At 52.4% G+C, this 14,841-nt stretch overlaps 1 protein-coding gene across 1 annotated transcript; it reads left to right on the forward strand.

Moving 5' to 3' along the window:
• Positions 1 to 9,051: 9,051 nt before the first annotated feature.
• LOC120664788 (flap endonuclease 1) lies at positions 9,052 to 12,852 on the forward strand. The gene is made up of 17 exons (XM_039944125.1): positions 9,052 to 9,172; positions 9,287 to 9,403; positions 9,929 to 9,987; positions 10,066 to 10,125; positions 10,228 to 10,281; positions 10,389 to 10,437; positions 10,540 to 10,587; positions 10,799 to 10,864; positions 10,951 to 11,001; positions 11,079 to 11,198; positions 11,270 to 11,354; positions 11,448 to 11,529; positions 11,732 to 11,840; positions 11,922 to 11,978; positions 12,059 to 12,105; positions 12,202 to 12,256; positions 12,553 to 12,852. Exons 1-17 carry the CDS (start codon positions 9,161 to 9,163, stop codon positions 12,619 to 12,621), a joined length of 1,140 nt encoding a protein of 379 aa, XP_039800059.1. The 5' UTR covers positions 9,052 to 9,160; the 3' UTR covers positions 12,622 to 12,852.
• Positions 12,853 to 14,841: the final 1,989 nt, after the last annotated feature.

Raw genomic sequence — 14,841 nt, forward strand, 5'->3', positions numbered from 1 at the left:
CAAGGAGAAGGAGAACTCCTTGTCCTCGCTCGAGGAGGCCGCCCGTGTCCAGCAGGAGGAGGCGCAGAAGAATATCGCGGGTGTGTGCTCGAAATTTCGCTGTTGTTGGATTCTAATTTTTCGCAGCTTATCTTGGTTCCTTTGATCAGAGCTGAGGCAGAGAGTGGCAGACGAGACTGCGGCGAAGGAGGCGGTCAACACCGCGCTCATGGCGGCGCAGGCGGAGTACCCTGACCTGGAGCGGACCGCTGTGAGCATGTGCCAGGAGCTCGAGGGGGAGGGCGCCGTGTCTGGTAGCTCGGAGATCAGCCACCTACGAGCGCTAGGTGGCCGGATCACCGAGCACGCCAAGAGCACCTTCCGCCTCGGTGTCCTACGAGCCCTCGCCGTGGCCTCGACGCACTATATCATGGACCTCCAGAGGGTGTCGTCGGGGTACGTCATTCCCAACGACGCCGATGCGGACGCCGCATCGGCCATCATGGACGACGCCGACGCAGCCGCCGAGGAGTTCGCCACAGTCCTGGTCGGGAAGCTCGAAGCTGACATCCTCCCGATAGCCGAATTCGATGCTGCTGAAGACCCGCAAATGGGGGATGATAACCTGTAGGGAGACTGGGCCTCGGAGCCCATGTAATGAATTAGTACTTGTCGTAATTCTACTTGTGAATTAAGAAATTCGTTATCATAAATCGACAGTGTGGCCCATCAAGGCCTTGTGCATTCAAGCCCTCATTTTCTTTACTCTACTTCCGTGTTCTCGTATGCGACTTTGGTAAACTTCTGCGAGGAATTTCGCGTTCATAAGCGACTTAGGCGTGGGGTGGTGAGGGGGGTGCCGTATCCCGGAGGCGCAGGCGGCCCCACGACTCGGCCGGCCCCGTACCGTAGTTGCTTATGACTCGCGTCCATTTTTTCCAAGTGTACGAGAAACTTAGAGACGGAAATTTTTCGAAAAAACGTTGGCGATTTTTGGGGACGTTCGGGGGTTCCCCCCGTAGTAGCCCCCGAGGGAGGCTTGGTTTTGCCGAGGGTAAAGCCAGACATACCTCAGTGTTCGTGCGCATCCGAGCCCCCGAGGGTCCGGAAGGTTCCCAAAAAATAAACAAGTAAAGCATACTGCTTTATTGTTTCGGGAAATCGAAAATGCGAGTACAAACGATGTACAAATAGCTCGGAACTCTGAGGATAGAAGCGACGTAGCTGCTGTATGTTCCAAGCATTGGTGAAGACTTCGCCGTTTTCGTTCGCCAGCTTGTACGTGACGGGCTTGAGCACCTCGGCGATGATGTATGGGCCTTCCCACGGTGGTGAGAGCTTGTGGTGGCCCCTGTTGTCCTGTCGAAGCCTCAGCACCAAGTCCCCTTTGTTGTGGTCTCGGCGCCGAACTCTCTGCGCTTGATATCTTCGCAAAGACTGCTGGTAGCGCGCAGAGTGTAGGAGCGCCGCGTCTTGAGTCTCGTCCACTTGATCCAGCGAGTCTTCGCGGGCTCGCTGGTTCTACTGCTCTTGATAGGCCTTGAGCCTTGGTGACCCGTACTCCAGGTCCGTGGGGAGCATGGCCTCGGCGCCATAGACTAGGAATAACGGGGTAAAGCCCGTAGCTCTGCTTGGGGTTGTCCTCAGGCTCCAAATAACCGAGGATAGCTCTGTGAGCCACCTCCGGCCAAACTTGTTCAGATTGTTAAAGATCCTTGGTTTTAGTCCTTGGAGGATCATGTCATTAGTATGCTCCACTTGCCCGTTCGTTTGTGGGTGCGCCACAGCCGACCAGTCCACACGTATGTGGTACCTGTCGCAGAACGCCAAGAACTTCTTGCCTGTGAACTGGGTGCCGTTGTCGGTAATGATCAAGTTCGGGACCCCGAACCTGAAGACAGTGTCAGTAAAGAACAGAATGGCTTGCTCGGATTTAATCTTGCCGATGGGTCGAGCCTCGATCCACTTGGAGAATTTGTCGATTGCTACCAACAAGTGGGTGAAGCCTCCGGGCGCCTTCTGCAGCGGGCCGACGAGGTCCAGCCCCCACACGGCAAACAGCCACGTGATGGGGATGGTCTGCAGAGCGTGGGCCGGGAGGTGCATCTTTCGAGCGTAGAACTGGCAACCCTCGCAGGTCCGTACGACGTCGGTGGCGTCGGCGACCGCGGTGGGCCAGTAAAAGCCTTGTCGAAACGCGTTACCCACGAGGGTGCGCGGCATGGCGTGATGACCGCAGGTGCCGGCGTGGATGTCACGGATCAGCTCCTTGCCCTCGGGGATTGGGATGCATCGCTGCAAGACGCCCGAGGGACTGCGCTTGTACAGCTCATCGTCAATTAGGGCGAAGGACTTGGCCCGCCTAGCGAGGCGCCGCACCTGAGCGCGGTCCGAGGGTAGGATCCCTCGAATCATCTAGTCGAGGTATTGGGTGCGCCAATCTTGCGAAGTGGGGGCCTCGTCGATCTCCATTGCTTCGGCCTCGTCCGTGGAGGAGGTCTCGAAGTCAATGTCCATGGGCTCGGCCTCGTTCGTCGGGGGGTTCCCGCCGGATCCTTGAATTCGACGGAGGGCTTGGTGATGTCGTGAGCAAAGATGTTCGGGGGGACGGTGGTCTGCCCTGACGCGATCTTGGCTAGTTCGTCGGCATCCTCGTCTTTGAGGCGGCGTACTGCTTTGCAGTATGCCTCCATCTTCGGGTCGTGGCAGCTAGACTCCTTCATCACTTGGTCGATGACGAGTTGAGAGTCACCGCGTACGTCGAGGCGTTTGATGCCAAGCTCGATGGCAATGCGGAGGCCACTGAGGAGGGCCTCGTACTCCGCCATATTGTTAGACGCGGGGAAGTGCAAGTGTATTACGTATCACATGTGATCTCCGAGGGTTGAGATGAAGAGGAGGCCAGCGTTGGCGCCGGTTTTCATCACTGACCCGTCGAAGTACACGGTCCAGCATTCAGCCTGGATTTGTGGTGGTGGTAGCTGGGTGTCCGTCCACTCAGCCACGAAGTCAGCCAAGACTTGGGACTTGATTGCTTTGGGGGGCGTAGGTGAGAGTTTCTCCCATCAGCTCCACGGACCATTTGGCAATTCTACCCTCGGCTTCCCTGTTGCGGACTATCTCTCCCAGAGGGAAAGACGAGACTACGGTGACGGGATGGGCCTCGAAGTAGTGGCGCAACTTGCGCCAAGCCAAAACCACTGCGTATAGCAGCTTCTGAATCTGCGGATAGCGTGTCTTGGTTTCAGACAACGCCTTGCTGATGTAGTACACCGGCCTTTGGATAGGTAGAGCATGGCCCTCCTCTTGTCTTTCGACAACGACCACCGCGCTGACCACTTGGGTCGTTGCGGCTACGTACAGATAGAGGGGCTCGCCATCCATGGGTGGCGTGAGAATGGGGGCATGAGTGAACGATGCCTTCAGCTTGTCGAGGGCTTCTTGAGCTTCGAGGGTCCACGTGAAGCACTCGGTTTTCCTCAGGAGTCGATACAGGGGTAAGCCATTCTCGCCGAGACGCGAGATGAATTGGCTAAGGGACGCTAGGCATCCCATGACCCCCTATACCCCCTTTAGGTCTCGGATCGGTCCCATCCGAGTGATGGCCGAGACTTTCTCAGGGTTGGGTTCGATGCCCCGCTGGGAGACAATGAAGCCCAAGAGCATGCCTCGAGGGACTCCGAACACGCACTTCTCGGGGTTGAGTTTTATCTCTTTGGCCCTTAGGCAATCGAATGCGATCCTGAGATCAGCAACCAGGTCGTCCGCCTTCCTAGATTTTACAACGATGTCATCGACATATGCCTCTATGTTCCGCCCTAGATGGTCCCCGAAAACGTGGAGCATACACTGCTGATATGTAGCTCCGGCATTTCTGAGGCCAAAGGGCATCGTGACGTAGCAGTACATGCCGAAAGGTGTGATAAAAGAAGTCGCGAGCTGGTCGGACTCTTTCATCTTGATTTGGTGGTAACCGGAGTAAGCATCAAGAAAGGATAAAAGTTCACATCCCGCAGTTGAATCTACGATTTGATCAATGCGCGGCAAAGGAAAGGGAATCTTCGGACATACTTTATTTAAACTAGTGTAGTCTACGCACATCCGCCAACTCCCATTCTTTTTCTTCACTAATACAGGATTAGCTAGCCACTCGGGATGGAATACTTCCTTGATGAATCTGGCCGCCAGAAGTTTCTGCAGCTCCTCACCGATCGCCCGGCGCTTGAGCTCGTCGAAACGTCGCAGGCGTTGCTTCACCGGCTTGGAGTTGGGTCGGATATCAAGGGAGTGCTCGGCGACCTCCCTCATTATGCCAGGCATGACCGAGGGGCTCCACGCAAAGATGTCTGCGTTGGCGCAGAGAAAGTCGACGAGCACCACTTCCTATTTGCTGTCGAGGGTGGCACTGACCTGCAACGCCTTGTCGTCGGAGTGATTCGGGTCGAGGGGCACCTTCTTGATACCCTCGGCGGGTTCGAAGCTGCCCGCGTGTCGGTGCGTGGAGTCCAAGGCCCCGCTTGCCATTTTGTCGAGGGTGGCAGCGAGGGCCTCGTCCTCCGCTTGAGCCTCCGCGTGCTCAACGCACTCGACATCGCACTCGTAGGCGTGCTCGAACGAAGAGCCGACGGTGATGACACCCTTCGGACCCGACATCTTCAGCTTGAGGTAGGTGTAGTTGGGGATGGCCATGAACTTGGCGTAATAGGGACGACCAAGAATGGCGTGATACGATCCCCGAAACCCTACCACCTCAAAGGTTAGCACTTCCTTGCGGAAGTTGGTTGCCATGCCAAAGCAGACGGGTAGATCGATCTGGCCGAGGGGTTGGACTCGCTTCCCCGGCACAACTCCATGAAATGGCGACTTGCTGGTGCGAAGCTTGTTCAATCCAATCCCCATGAGCTCCAAGGTGTAGGCGTACATGATGTTGAGGCTGCTGCCTCCGTCCATGAGCACCTTGGAGAAGCGGGTGTTGCCGATGATGGGGTCGACAACAAGCGGGTACCGTCCCGGGTGTGGGACGTAGTCGGGGTGGTCCTCGCAGCCAAAGGAAATGGTGTCCTTCAACCAGTCGAGGTAGGATGGCGTGGCCTTGGTGACGGAGAAGACTTCCCGGCGCTTGCGCTGCCGAGAGGTCATGTTCGTCGTTGGTCCTCCAAAGATGAAGAAGGCGTTCTCCACCGGGGGGAACTCGTCATCTCCACCTTTGTGGCCAGTATCCTTCTTTTTGTCCTCGTCGCGATGCGCGACGCGGTTGTAGTACTTCCTAAGCATTTCGCACTGCTCGAGGGTGTGGTTGACCGAGCCCTTGTGGTAAGGGCACGGCTTCTTGAGCATGTCATCGAATAGGCCGCCTCCACCTCGAGGGGGCCTCGAGGTCCTTTGCGGTCCGGGGTGGCGATGAAGGCCTCGTCGGAGTCTTCCGCCTGCCCCGGTCCACGCTGGATTGGTGGGGCCTGCTTCTTCCCTTTCTTCCCCCGCTTTTGTTTCTTGGCGGGGGCGTTGATCTTGGCGTTGCCGCACTCTGCGGGTGCGTCTTCCTTGTGCTTGTTCGGCTTGTCGTCGAAAATGGCGCCAACTGCCTCCTCGCCGGCGGCGTAGTTGGTGGCAGCGTCGAACAACTCGTTAGTGTTGGCGGGGCGGCTTCGCGCAAGCTCGTGCACCAAGTTCCTGCACGTCGTGCCCTCGAGGAAGGCGTTGATGACCTCGACGTGGGTGACGCTGGGGAGCTCGGTGCATTGCTTAGAGAAGCGCCGCACGTAGTCGCGCAGGAACTCATTGGGCTTCTGCCGACACCCTTTGAGGTCCCAGGAGTTCCCAGGGCGCACATACGTGCCCTGAAAGTTGCCTACGAAGATCTGGACTAAGTCGGCCCAATTGTGGATCTGGTCCGCGGGCAAGTGCTCGAGCCACGTTCGTGTGGCGTCAGCAAGGTGAAGGGGAAGGTTGCAGATGATGACCGCGTCTTCCGTCGCACCGCCCAGCTGGCATGCTAGGCGGTAGTCATTGAGCCAGACTGCGGGATCGGTCTCGCCCGAGTACTTGACGAGGGTGGTGGGCTGTCGAAAGCGCAGGGGAAAAGAAGCGGTACAAATCTCCCGGCTGAACACCCGGGTGCCCGGAGGCTCCGGTGACTCGCCCCTGTCGTGCTCGGGGTCGAAGCGTCCACCCCGTCGAGGGGTGTACTTCCTGCCGTTGAGAATGTAGCGGGCATCGCCGTCGCCGGCATGCCCGCGCGTGTCGTGGAGTCGCTCCCTTGCGGGAGCCTTTCCGATGCGGTCGTGCACCGAGGGTGCCTTCGCATGACGCGCTACGTCTGCCTTTCCCTTCCCTCCTGGTGGAGTGTGCACCGAAACCTCGTGGTCCTGCCGTGCAGTCCCACCGGGCTGCTTCGGGACTATCGAGCGCATGTGAGACGCAGAGGTCTCGGCCTACTGCACAGCAGCTTGCTCGAAGAAGAAGGGGCCGCAGCCGGCACCGCCGGTTGGTTTGCCTGCGCGTCTGCCCCGCCGTTCCCGTCATCACCCGGAGCATTGTCCTCTTGCCCGTCCGCGAGCTGGACCATGAAGCACTCCCGAGTGGGATCGTAATCGCCCTCACTGGAGTCCTCGGAGCAGGTGAGGCAGTAAGCCGCCGCGAGCTAGAACGAGCGGAAAGCGTTGGGGTCGCGGACCCCGGAGTAGTCCTCGACCTCCTCGGCCATGAAGTTGTCCATGAAGAAGCTGATGTCGTCGGCGATTGAGCTCGCCGTCTCGGGGTAAGAGTCGTTAGGAGACGATGCGATGAGGTTACGAATCGACAGGAGGTGATGACCCGGCAGATCCTCATACTCGGCGAAGTTGGTGCTGGATGAAGAGGCGTAGGAGGCAGCGTTGCGCATCCCGAAGGGGAAGGGCGATGCCGCAGTAGCGCCCCTCCTGGGAGGCACTAGGGCTGTAGTCGATGATGGTGCCGGCGTAGCTGACGCCGAAGCACGTGATGACGAAGCGGTGGCCCCGTCGACCGTGACGCTGAGCTGTGACATGGCAACCTCAACCCACGTGGGGGAGCTGAGGCGTGCCGCCCGGCGCCGCTCCACGCGCGCTTGTCGCGAGTGCTGGCCCAAGCGCTTGTTGCCCCGGGCTGGTGGAGTTGGAGTGTCAGGGTTGTGTCTGGGCGAGAGGAGCTCCATGAGGTAACCGTTGCCGGTTGCTCTGAACTCAAGACTCCCGAACCAGATCACGTATTCTACTGGGAGCGGATCCGAGACACCCATGGGGAATGGGTTGGATTTGCTCGCCATCCCTGTAGATCAAATGGGAACAAAAGAGAAAATGTCACGCAGCGTCCCCTACCTGGCGCGCCAACAATCGGTGTCCTGACCCGACGGTTGGGACCCAACTAGTAATGCTGCTACGTGTTTCCTCGTCCTAGATGTTGATGCAAGAGGCAACACAGTAACGCACGAGTTTATCCTGGTTCCGGTCGCAGGGCCGTACGTCCAGCAAGGGGGTGTGCGAGGGCACTGTATTATCTTGCACCGGGCGTGCCTGTAGTAGGGGGTACAAGCGAGGCGAGAGAGGGAGGGAAGCTCCCAGGTCTCTACTAGAGGTGGAGTTGATTGAGGCGTGTGCCAATATCGGAGGCTCAGTGGTGCTGAGTGTTGCGCTCTATCGAATGGGTCCAACCGCGACCACCTTAAAGGAAGTCCGCCTCCTCCTTTTATAGATACAAGGAGGGACGGTGTACATGCGCAGGGGATCTTGGAAGTCGTCGTCTTTTCCCCGAATCGCGGGGGTGCAGTGGTCGAGCACTGTGGGAAGTACACTGTGGGGCATGGCGTCGGGCGTGGTAGTCGTCCTGGGCATCGTCCTTGGTCTTGCGGAAATCGTGCCGGCGTCCTGACAGCCCCAGCAGGCGGCGTGGTCGTCGCTGTAGGGTGTACCGTCTTCCAGGTGTGGCGTGGCGGCGTTCCGTGGGCCCTGCAGGCCAGGGTCTTGCATATATATGTGCGCCAGCGGTAGTGGGGCACGTGGCGGTCCCGTGCCTCCCCTAGGTGGAGTGCTAGCGCGTGCGCTAAGGGGGTCCCGGAGCCACGTGGAGGTCTCGGACCCCTCGAGGGGGGAGGTCCGGGCCTCCGGCTGCTAGTGCTGAGCATCCCCCCTTGGGGGACACGTGGCGACGCCGGAGCCCTTCCCGAGCAGGGGTCGGGTTCGGGGCCGTTGGTGTGGTGAGGTGGAGTCCGGACAGCAGGAGTTGGCAGAATAGTAACGGGAGCTGTGCTGAGCACGTCTCGTACCGCGTCGCAGGTTCCCACAGTGTTGCCACAACGTCCGGGATGGCGGAGCAGTGACCGGAGTTGGCGGACGGGACTCCGGTCACAGCCACTGTGGGAAATGGCGGCCTGACGCCGTCTGACCTGGGCGCTGTGAAGGAGTGGTTGGCATTTAATGTCTCCGTACGACGGGCGGGTGAGCGGAAGGGCCGTTTGTCCTTTTCGTCGAGGGGTGGCCTCGAGCAAGACGGAGACGATTCGCCCCGCTCGAGGGTAGGTGAGGCGGAGACGATTCGCCTCCCCGAGGGTAGGCTCGCTACCCTCGAGCAAGGCGGAGACGCGGGGCGTGGCCGAGGGTCTCGATGGGAGCCCTCGAGCGAGACGGAGATCACCCCGCGGGTCCGAGGGGGTGCGGATGGGCCGCGCGCTGGGTTTTTTTTGAGTCATTTCCTTTCTTCCAGATTGGAAGGAGGCCGTAGGCCTTCGTGGGCTCAGTTGCCTAATATGTGTTTGCGTTTTTAGGGTGATTTTAGTACCCTGATTAGGGTGCCCCTAATTGTGGTCCCCGACACCCTGAAACCGCTCAAAGGAGGTCACACGAATGATTTCAGAAGTTCGAGGAGTCTAAATAATCGGTTTTGTGGTCTAAGGAGAAAAAACGGATTCGGTCTAAAGTTGTGGGAGACAGAAATAACTTTTTCCTTGTGTTGAATATTTGGGTTGAGCTCACAGGCAGGGTAGGTAGCATTAGCAAGCCCGACTCTACCCGGCCCGCTACGGCCCATATATGCAGTCCCCGCGCCGCGAAAACACAAAACCGGCTGGTGGTCGGAAGGGGCGAAAAACCGAAATAACTCGAGGTTTCTTGCGCCACTCCGGCTCCGCCGCCCCCCGCCGCGCTCCGCAGCCGCAGCCCCCGCAGTCGAGATGGGAATCAAGGTGAGTGCGGGGGATCCATCTTCCTCTCCCTTCCTTTGGATTTCGAGGTTGTTGCCTTTCGGAGGCGAATCGATTGATGGGCTCTGCTTCGGTTCGCGCCCGCGGCGTGTGTAGGGTTTGACGAAGCTGCTGGCGGACAATGCGCCCAAGGCTATGAAGGAACAGAAGTTCGAGAGCTACTTCGGCCGCAAAATCGCCGTCGACGCCAGCATGAGCATCTACCAGTTCCTGGTGCGTTGAGCCACAGACACTAGTCCTCATTTCTTTTTCCTTGTCGTCCTGGGCTTTAGATGCCACTAGTTTTGGTAGTGTTTGTTTTCTGGGCTGATTGCCTGTTCGTATGTTGTTGACTGCTGCTTTTGCGAATGAAGCGGGTGTTGCTTGGAATGCTACTCTTTTGAATTGGGTTTAGGTTTTGGCATTGTTAAACCTTGTAATGGCTTCTTATTCCAGTTGTGGGTGTTTGGATTATGGATAGTTCTACAACTTTTTTTTTAAGATATGCAAGTGAACTGGCAATATCCAAGTGATAGTGTCGAAGATGACACTTACATGGGTACATTGTTCTCCCTTTTTCCTTAGTTCAACTGGGTTGATTAAAATTGGCCGCCTCCAAGATTGTCTGGTTTGGCTTGTGCAAAATAAATAAACGATGAAGGCAAATTGCATTATTTCTTGATTCTTGAGATGCTACTACCATACCAGTTACCTACTGCCATGAAAGTTGGGGCATGTTTCTTATGCTTCCTTGAACAGATTGTAGTTGGAAGAACAGGTATGGAAACTCTCACGAATGAAGCTGGTGAAGTCACTAGGTACACAAATATATCTCAAGATGCAGTCACTATGTTTTTAGAGTTAGTATTTTTTTTAATTTATTATTTGTTTCCCAGTCACCTGCAAGGTATGTTCAACCGGACAATAAGGTTGCTGGAGGCAGGAATCAAGCCAGTGTAAATGCGATTTCCTTTCCTTTATTGCCACTGTAATCTTTGATAGGAATATGTGTAAAAAATATGATGCCATCTAAATGAATCACTTTGTTGTTTGTGCAGTTACGTTTTTGATGGCAAGCCTCCTGACATGAAGAAACAAGAGCTTGCTAAAAGGCATGCTATATTTTTTCACCCTTTGATATTCCTATGTTATTTAGAGATTTCCTTAAATCTGTGCTTCAAATTCTTATATTGTTGCTAGAGTGTACTATTCTTTTCAGATACTCTAAAAGAGAGGATGCAACCAAAGAACTGACTGAGGCAGTAGAGGTAACCGTCTTGATCAAAGTTCTCTCACCTTTTGGTATCATATTCTTGTGTCAACATCTTTTATTTGTAAATCCTAAAGGAAAACGGCTCCTGATGTTTCAGGAAGGAGATAAGGACGCGATTGAAAAACTTAGCAAGAGGACTGTAAAGGTAATTTCTTCATTTTGCTGTCAGTAGGCTTACTTGAAAAGTTCATGGGTACTCCCCAGTCCCCACAGAAGGATTCAAGGTGATTTAGTATATTCTGGAGCACCCTTATATTCGTTCACAGTACAAATGTCAAATATAATATGTAAGCTGCAAGTTTTTTCCCCCGAAGAGTAAGCTATGGGCTCATCTTGTTCCTCCCCTTTATAAACAGGTCACAAGGCAGCACAACGATGACTGTAAACGACTATTGAGACTTATGGGGGTTCCTGTTGTAGAGGTGAATTCAGTTTTCTTTGGTATCATGCCACTATGATGAGTCAGCCTTGTTCTAAAGAGTTGACATCTACCTTGTCGGACTAATAGGCACCTTGTGAAGCTGAAGCAGAATGTGCAGCACTTTGTATAAATGATAAGGTACCATTGAGTCTTTGACAAGGACCTGCACCTTGTTTCCACTCCTTCCACTTTTACTTAGTGCTTCTATTTTGTAGGTGTACGCAGTTGCTTCAGAAGATATGGACTCCCTTACTTTTGGGGCTCCACGGTTCCTTCGTCATTTGATGGATCCAAGTTCCAAGAAAATACCTGTGATGGAATTTGATATTGCCAAAGTATGCATTGTTATGTTCTCAGTAATTGACTTGATGTTGCATACCATATGTCACCAAATCTTATGTTGCAGGTTTTGGAGGAGCTTGAACTCACCATGGACCAGTTCATTGATTTGTGCATCCTCTGTGGATGTGACTACTGTGACAGCATCAAAGGTATCCTATATCAATTCTACAGCATATTACTACACAATTTATCTGCATTTCTAAAATGCATTTCAAACTCTGCATCTTTGCTTGTCCCATTAGGTATTGGGGGGCAAACAGCTCTGAAGCTTATTCGTCAACACGGGTCCATAGAAAGCATTTTGGAGAATCTTAATAAAGACAGGTAAGTTCATTCAAAATATTTGTAGATTTACCTTTGATGTATTTCCTTTTTATTAACCATCATGACACTGTACTTTTCATTTATTAACTAATGGTGTTTTCTTCTTTTATTGGCATTCCTTGTGTTGGATATTTTATTGGTGACATGAAAGGAAACTGTTTGCTATTTGATTCTGCTTAATTTGTCTGCATGCTTGCTGCAGATATCAAATTCCTGAAGACTGGCCTTACCAAGAAGCTCGACGCTTGTTCAAGGAACCTAATGTTACATTAGATATTCCTGAGTTGAAATGGACTGCACCTGATGAGGAGGTACTCCTACGGACCTTGCTACTTACCTTTAAACTCCATTCATACATATTGAATGTGCTCATTGCTCTTGCCTCTTTCCAGGGTCTCATAACCTTCCTGGTAAAAGATAATGGCTTCAACGAAGATCGGGTGACAAAAGTACGCACTTTGATTTTGGTTTTCACTGTTCATTTCTCCAATCAATTTTGCCATCTATGATTTTCTTGTGTTTTGTTTAGGCCATAGAGAAGATCAAATCTGCCAAGAATAAATCATCCCAAGGAAGGTGAGTATCATTGTACATCTTTTACAAAGTGCCTGTGTGCATATTTGCTTGTTGAAGTTGATCTTAATGTACTAATTGTTGACATCATTTAACCAGACTCGAGTCCTTTTTCAAGCCGGTTGCTAGCGCATCGACACCGCTGAAACGGAAGGTACCTTCTACAATGGTCACCCATCCCTCATGCTTATCTATGATTCTGAGCCTTCTCTGCAGTCATCAGCATGTCAACATATGAATTTGGTCAATAGAGATCTTGCTAGCCAGTGCTATTGTATGCTATATAATTGAAATGGTATTTTATGGCCTTGTGCAGCCTGTTTTCTCCTTCAAGACTCATAGCTGCGTGTTTTGTTTGAAATCATGTTACTCATTCAACTGCTCTATGGGATAGTTCTTTCTTTCGCATGTGAGTACTTAAGGTCATGAATCTCTGTCACACAAATGCAGGAGACTTCAGAGAAAACAACTAAGGCAGCTGCAAACAAGAAAACAAAGGCCGGTGGAAAGAAGAAATAAGCTTGAATGCTTGATGTGCAATGGAGGAACAGAAGCTGCAGCGGCCAGTAGCCTTCTTAGATTTTTTTTTTTAACTACGTGCTGTAACTCAACTTTGGTCAACTTTTTCGATGTTCCAAGCTAGGTAGATTAGTTGTCCTTGAAGAGGAATTGGTGTACCAAGTGACAAAGAAAAACCTATCATGTATGTTAGTTCGTCCGCTCATGCTTGTACATTTTCCTCTTCCCTTATGGAGTTTTTATGTTGCTTGCTGTTAAAGGGGGTTTTCTCTGTCCAGACCTCCTGGGAGTATCAACAGCACGTGAGTGTGGTGTGGCCGTGTGGACATGTCCGGGAACAGGGTCTTTTGTGCTTGACGCTGTGTTCCAGTGGATTCAGGCATGATTGATGCTCACTTGTTTAGTTCTCTTCAAAATTCCAAAACTTTATGAGATTTCCCATCACATCGAATCTTTGAACGCATGCATGAAATATTAAATGTAGTTAAACAAAATAATTAATTATATAGTTTATCTGTAATTTGCGAGATAATTTTTTAAGTCTAGTTAATTCATGACGGGACAATAATTATCAAATATAAACGAAAGTACTATAGTATTTTACATGTTTACTTTTATGCAACTAAGCAAGGCCTCAGTGCTGGAGTAGATTAATGCGTCCTCTCCTGTTTGTGAACGCCAGGCTCTGCTCCGACCGGCCGTCGTCGTCTGCGATTGTACCTGCGTGAAGCAAGGTCATCGGTAGCAACCCTTTGTGCCGGCACCACGCCAGGCTGGGATTTCCGGGGCCGGCGTTTGGTGGGCCCAGCGAGTCCTTGAAAAAAAAATGCAAAACAGGCATGACGGCGAACACACGACACCGGCGACGGCCGCCGCCCGCCGGCACGCATGCATCTGGACCAAGCTGCCGTCAGGGAAAGCAACATCGGCGCGATCTCCATGGTTGTGCGGTTGTAACAGCGGAACGGCCGCGATCACCACCTCCAGACCTCACCTCCTCCTGACTGGAGGAGGCTGCCGGCCTACTGGTTCACTGGCTGCCTGCCGCGCGCGCGAGGAAGGAGAAAGGCGCAGCCGGGTCCTTCTAATTAGCGCGCTCGCTAGGACTGGTAGCAGCAAACGATTTCGGACAGTCCTTCCTTTTCTTTTTTGGTTTCCGCGTCTGACCCTTCCGTTTCCTTTTTTGGCTTCCGACTCCAATCTTTCTCCCCCGCAGTTTCATTTGCACGCTGTTTCAGACCTCCTTTGCCACCATTTCTTCCATGATCACATAACTAATGTACATAATTTTTATTAAAAAAAATTCGGACCACTTAAAAGAGCAATTACATAGCACAAACTTCACGATCACATAACTTATGCATACAACTTTTATATATAACTTTTGTGAGACAAGTTATAAAAGTATAAATTTGAAGTGCCACTCCTGTGATGCACATAGTTTGCACGCATAACTTAGCTTCTTCTAGTCAATTTATACGCATAAACTTTTTATATTTGAAAAAGTTGTAACTTATACACACAACTTATACTTCTCTTTCTGATAATTTCTTTATTCGATAATTTTGTGCCATCACTTTCATGGTATGAACAATTTATAGGTTATAACTTTTATCTTTTATGAATGTTGTTTGGAGAATTTTATGTATAACTTGTCCATAATGTACACACATACAAAATGATATAACACAAAAATTATTGAATGAAAAAACAAAATAAAAAAGTAAGGAAAAAAGCCCGTGGCGCCGCAATCTTGGGGCTGCCCAGCAAACCGGCACCCGCACGTGGTTGTGGGCCCGCCCGTTAGAGCGGAGTACGCCAGCTGAATCGCGCGCCAGCAGCGCTTTTGGCGAGCCCTTGTCAAATTAGATTTGCGGCTTCATCCTATGTTCACATGATTTTTCTCGGGATTTTCGCACGCCCGTAACCCGTGAAGTTGCGATTTTGTTTGGACCTCCGGGTGGACGGTATTTCATCTACCGTCCAACCCTTCAGAAATTTCTCTGTTTTCTTTCTCCCTGCACAGATCATATTGGAGGCTGAAATTTCTTGTGATGGTGACCAACTCCATCCCCTGTTCACATGTTTTTTCTCACAATTTTTGCGCACCTCTATATACCCGTGAAAACATGATTTCTTTCACTTCGGGGGTGGACGGTGTTTCGTTTACCGTCCACCCCTTGCAGCAATTTCACCTTTTTCGTTCTCCTGCTACAGATC

Source organism: Panicum virgatum, chromosome 3N, assembly GCF_016808335.1.
Source record: "Panicum virgatum strain AP13 chromosome 3N, P.virgatum_v5, whole genome shotgun sequence".
Classification (NCBI taxonomy): domain Eukaryota; kingdom Viridiplantae; phylum Streptophyta; class Magnoliopsida; order Poales; family Poaceae; genus Panicum; species Panicum virgatum.

Bases quoted from the DNA above. Each gene is read 5' to 3' on its own strand.
- LOC120664788 (XM_039944125.1), top strand. The intron at 9,404-9,928 runs GTGCGTTGAGCC...TTCCTTGAACAG, and splicing joins TGAGCATCTACCAGTTCCTG to ATTGTAGTTGGAAGAACAGG. The intron at 10,282-10,388 runs GCATGCTATATT...TATTCTTTTCAG, and splicing joins AAACAAGAGCTTGCTAAAAG to ATACTCTAAAAGAGAGGATG.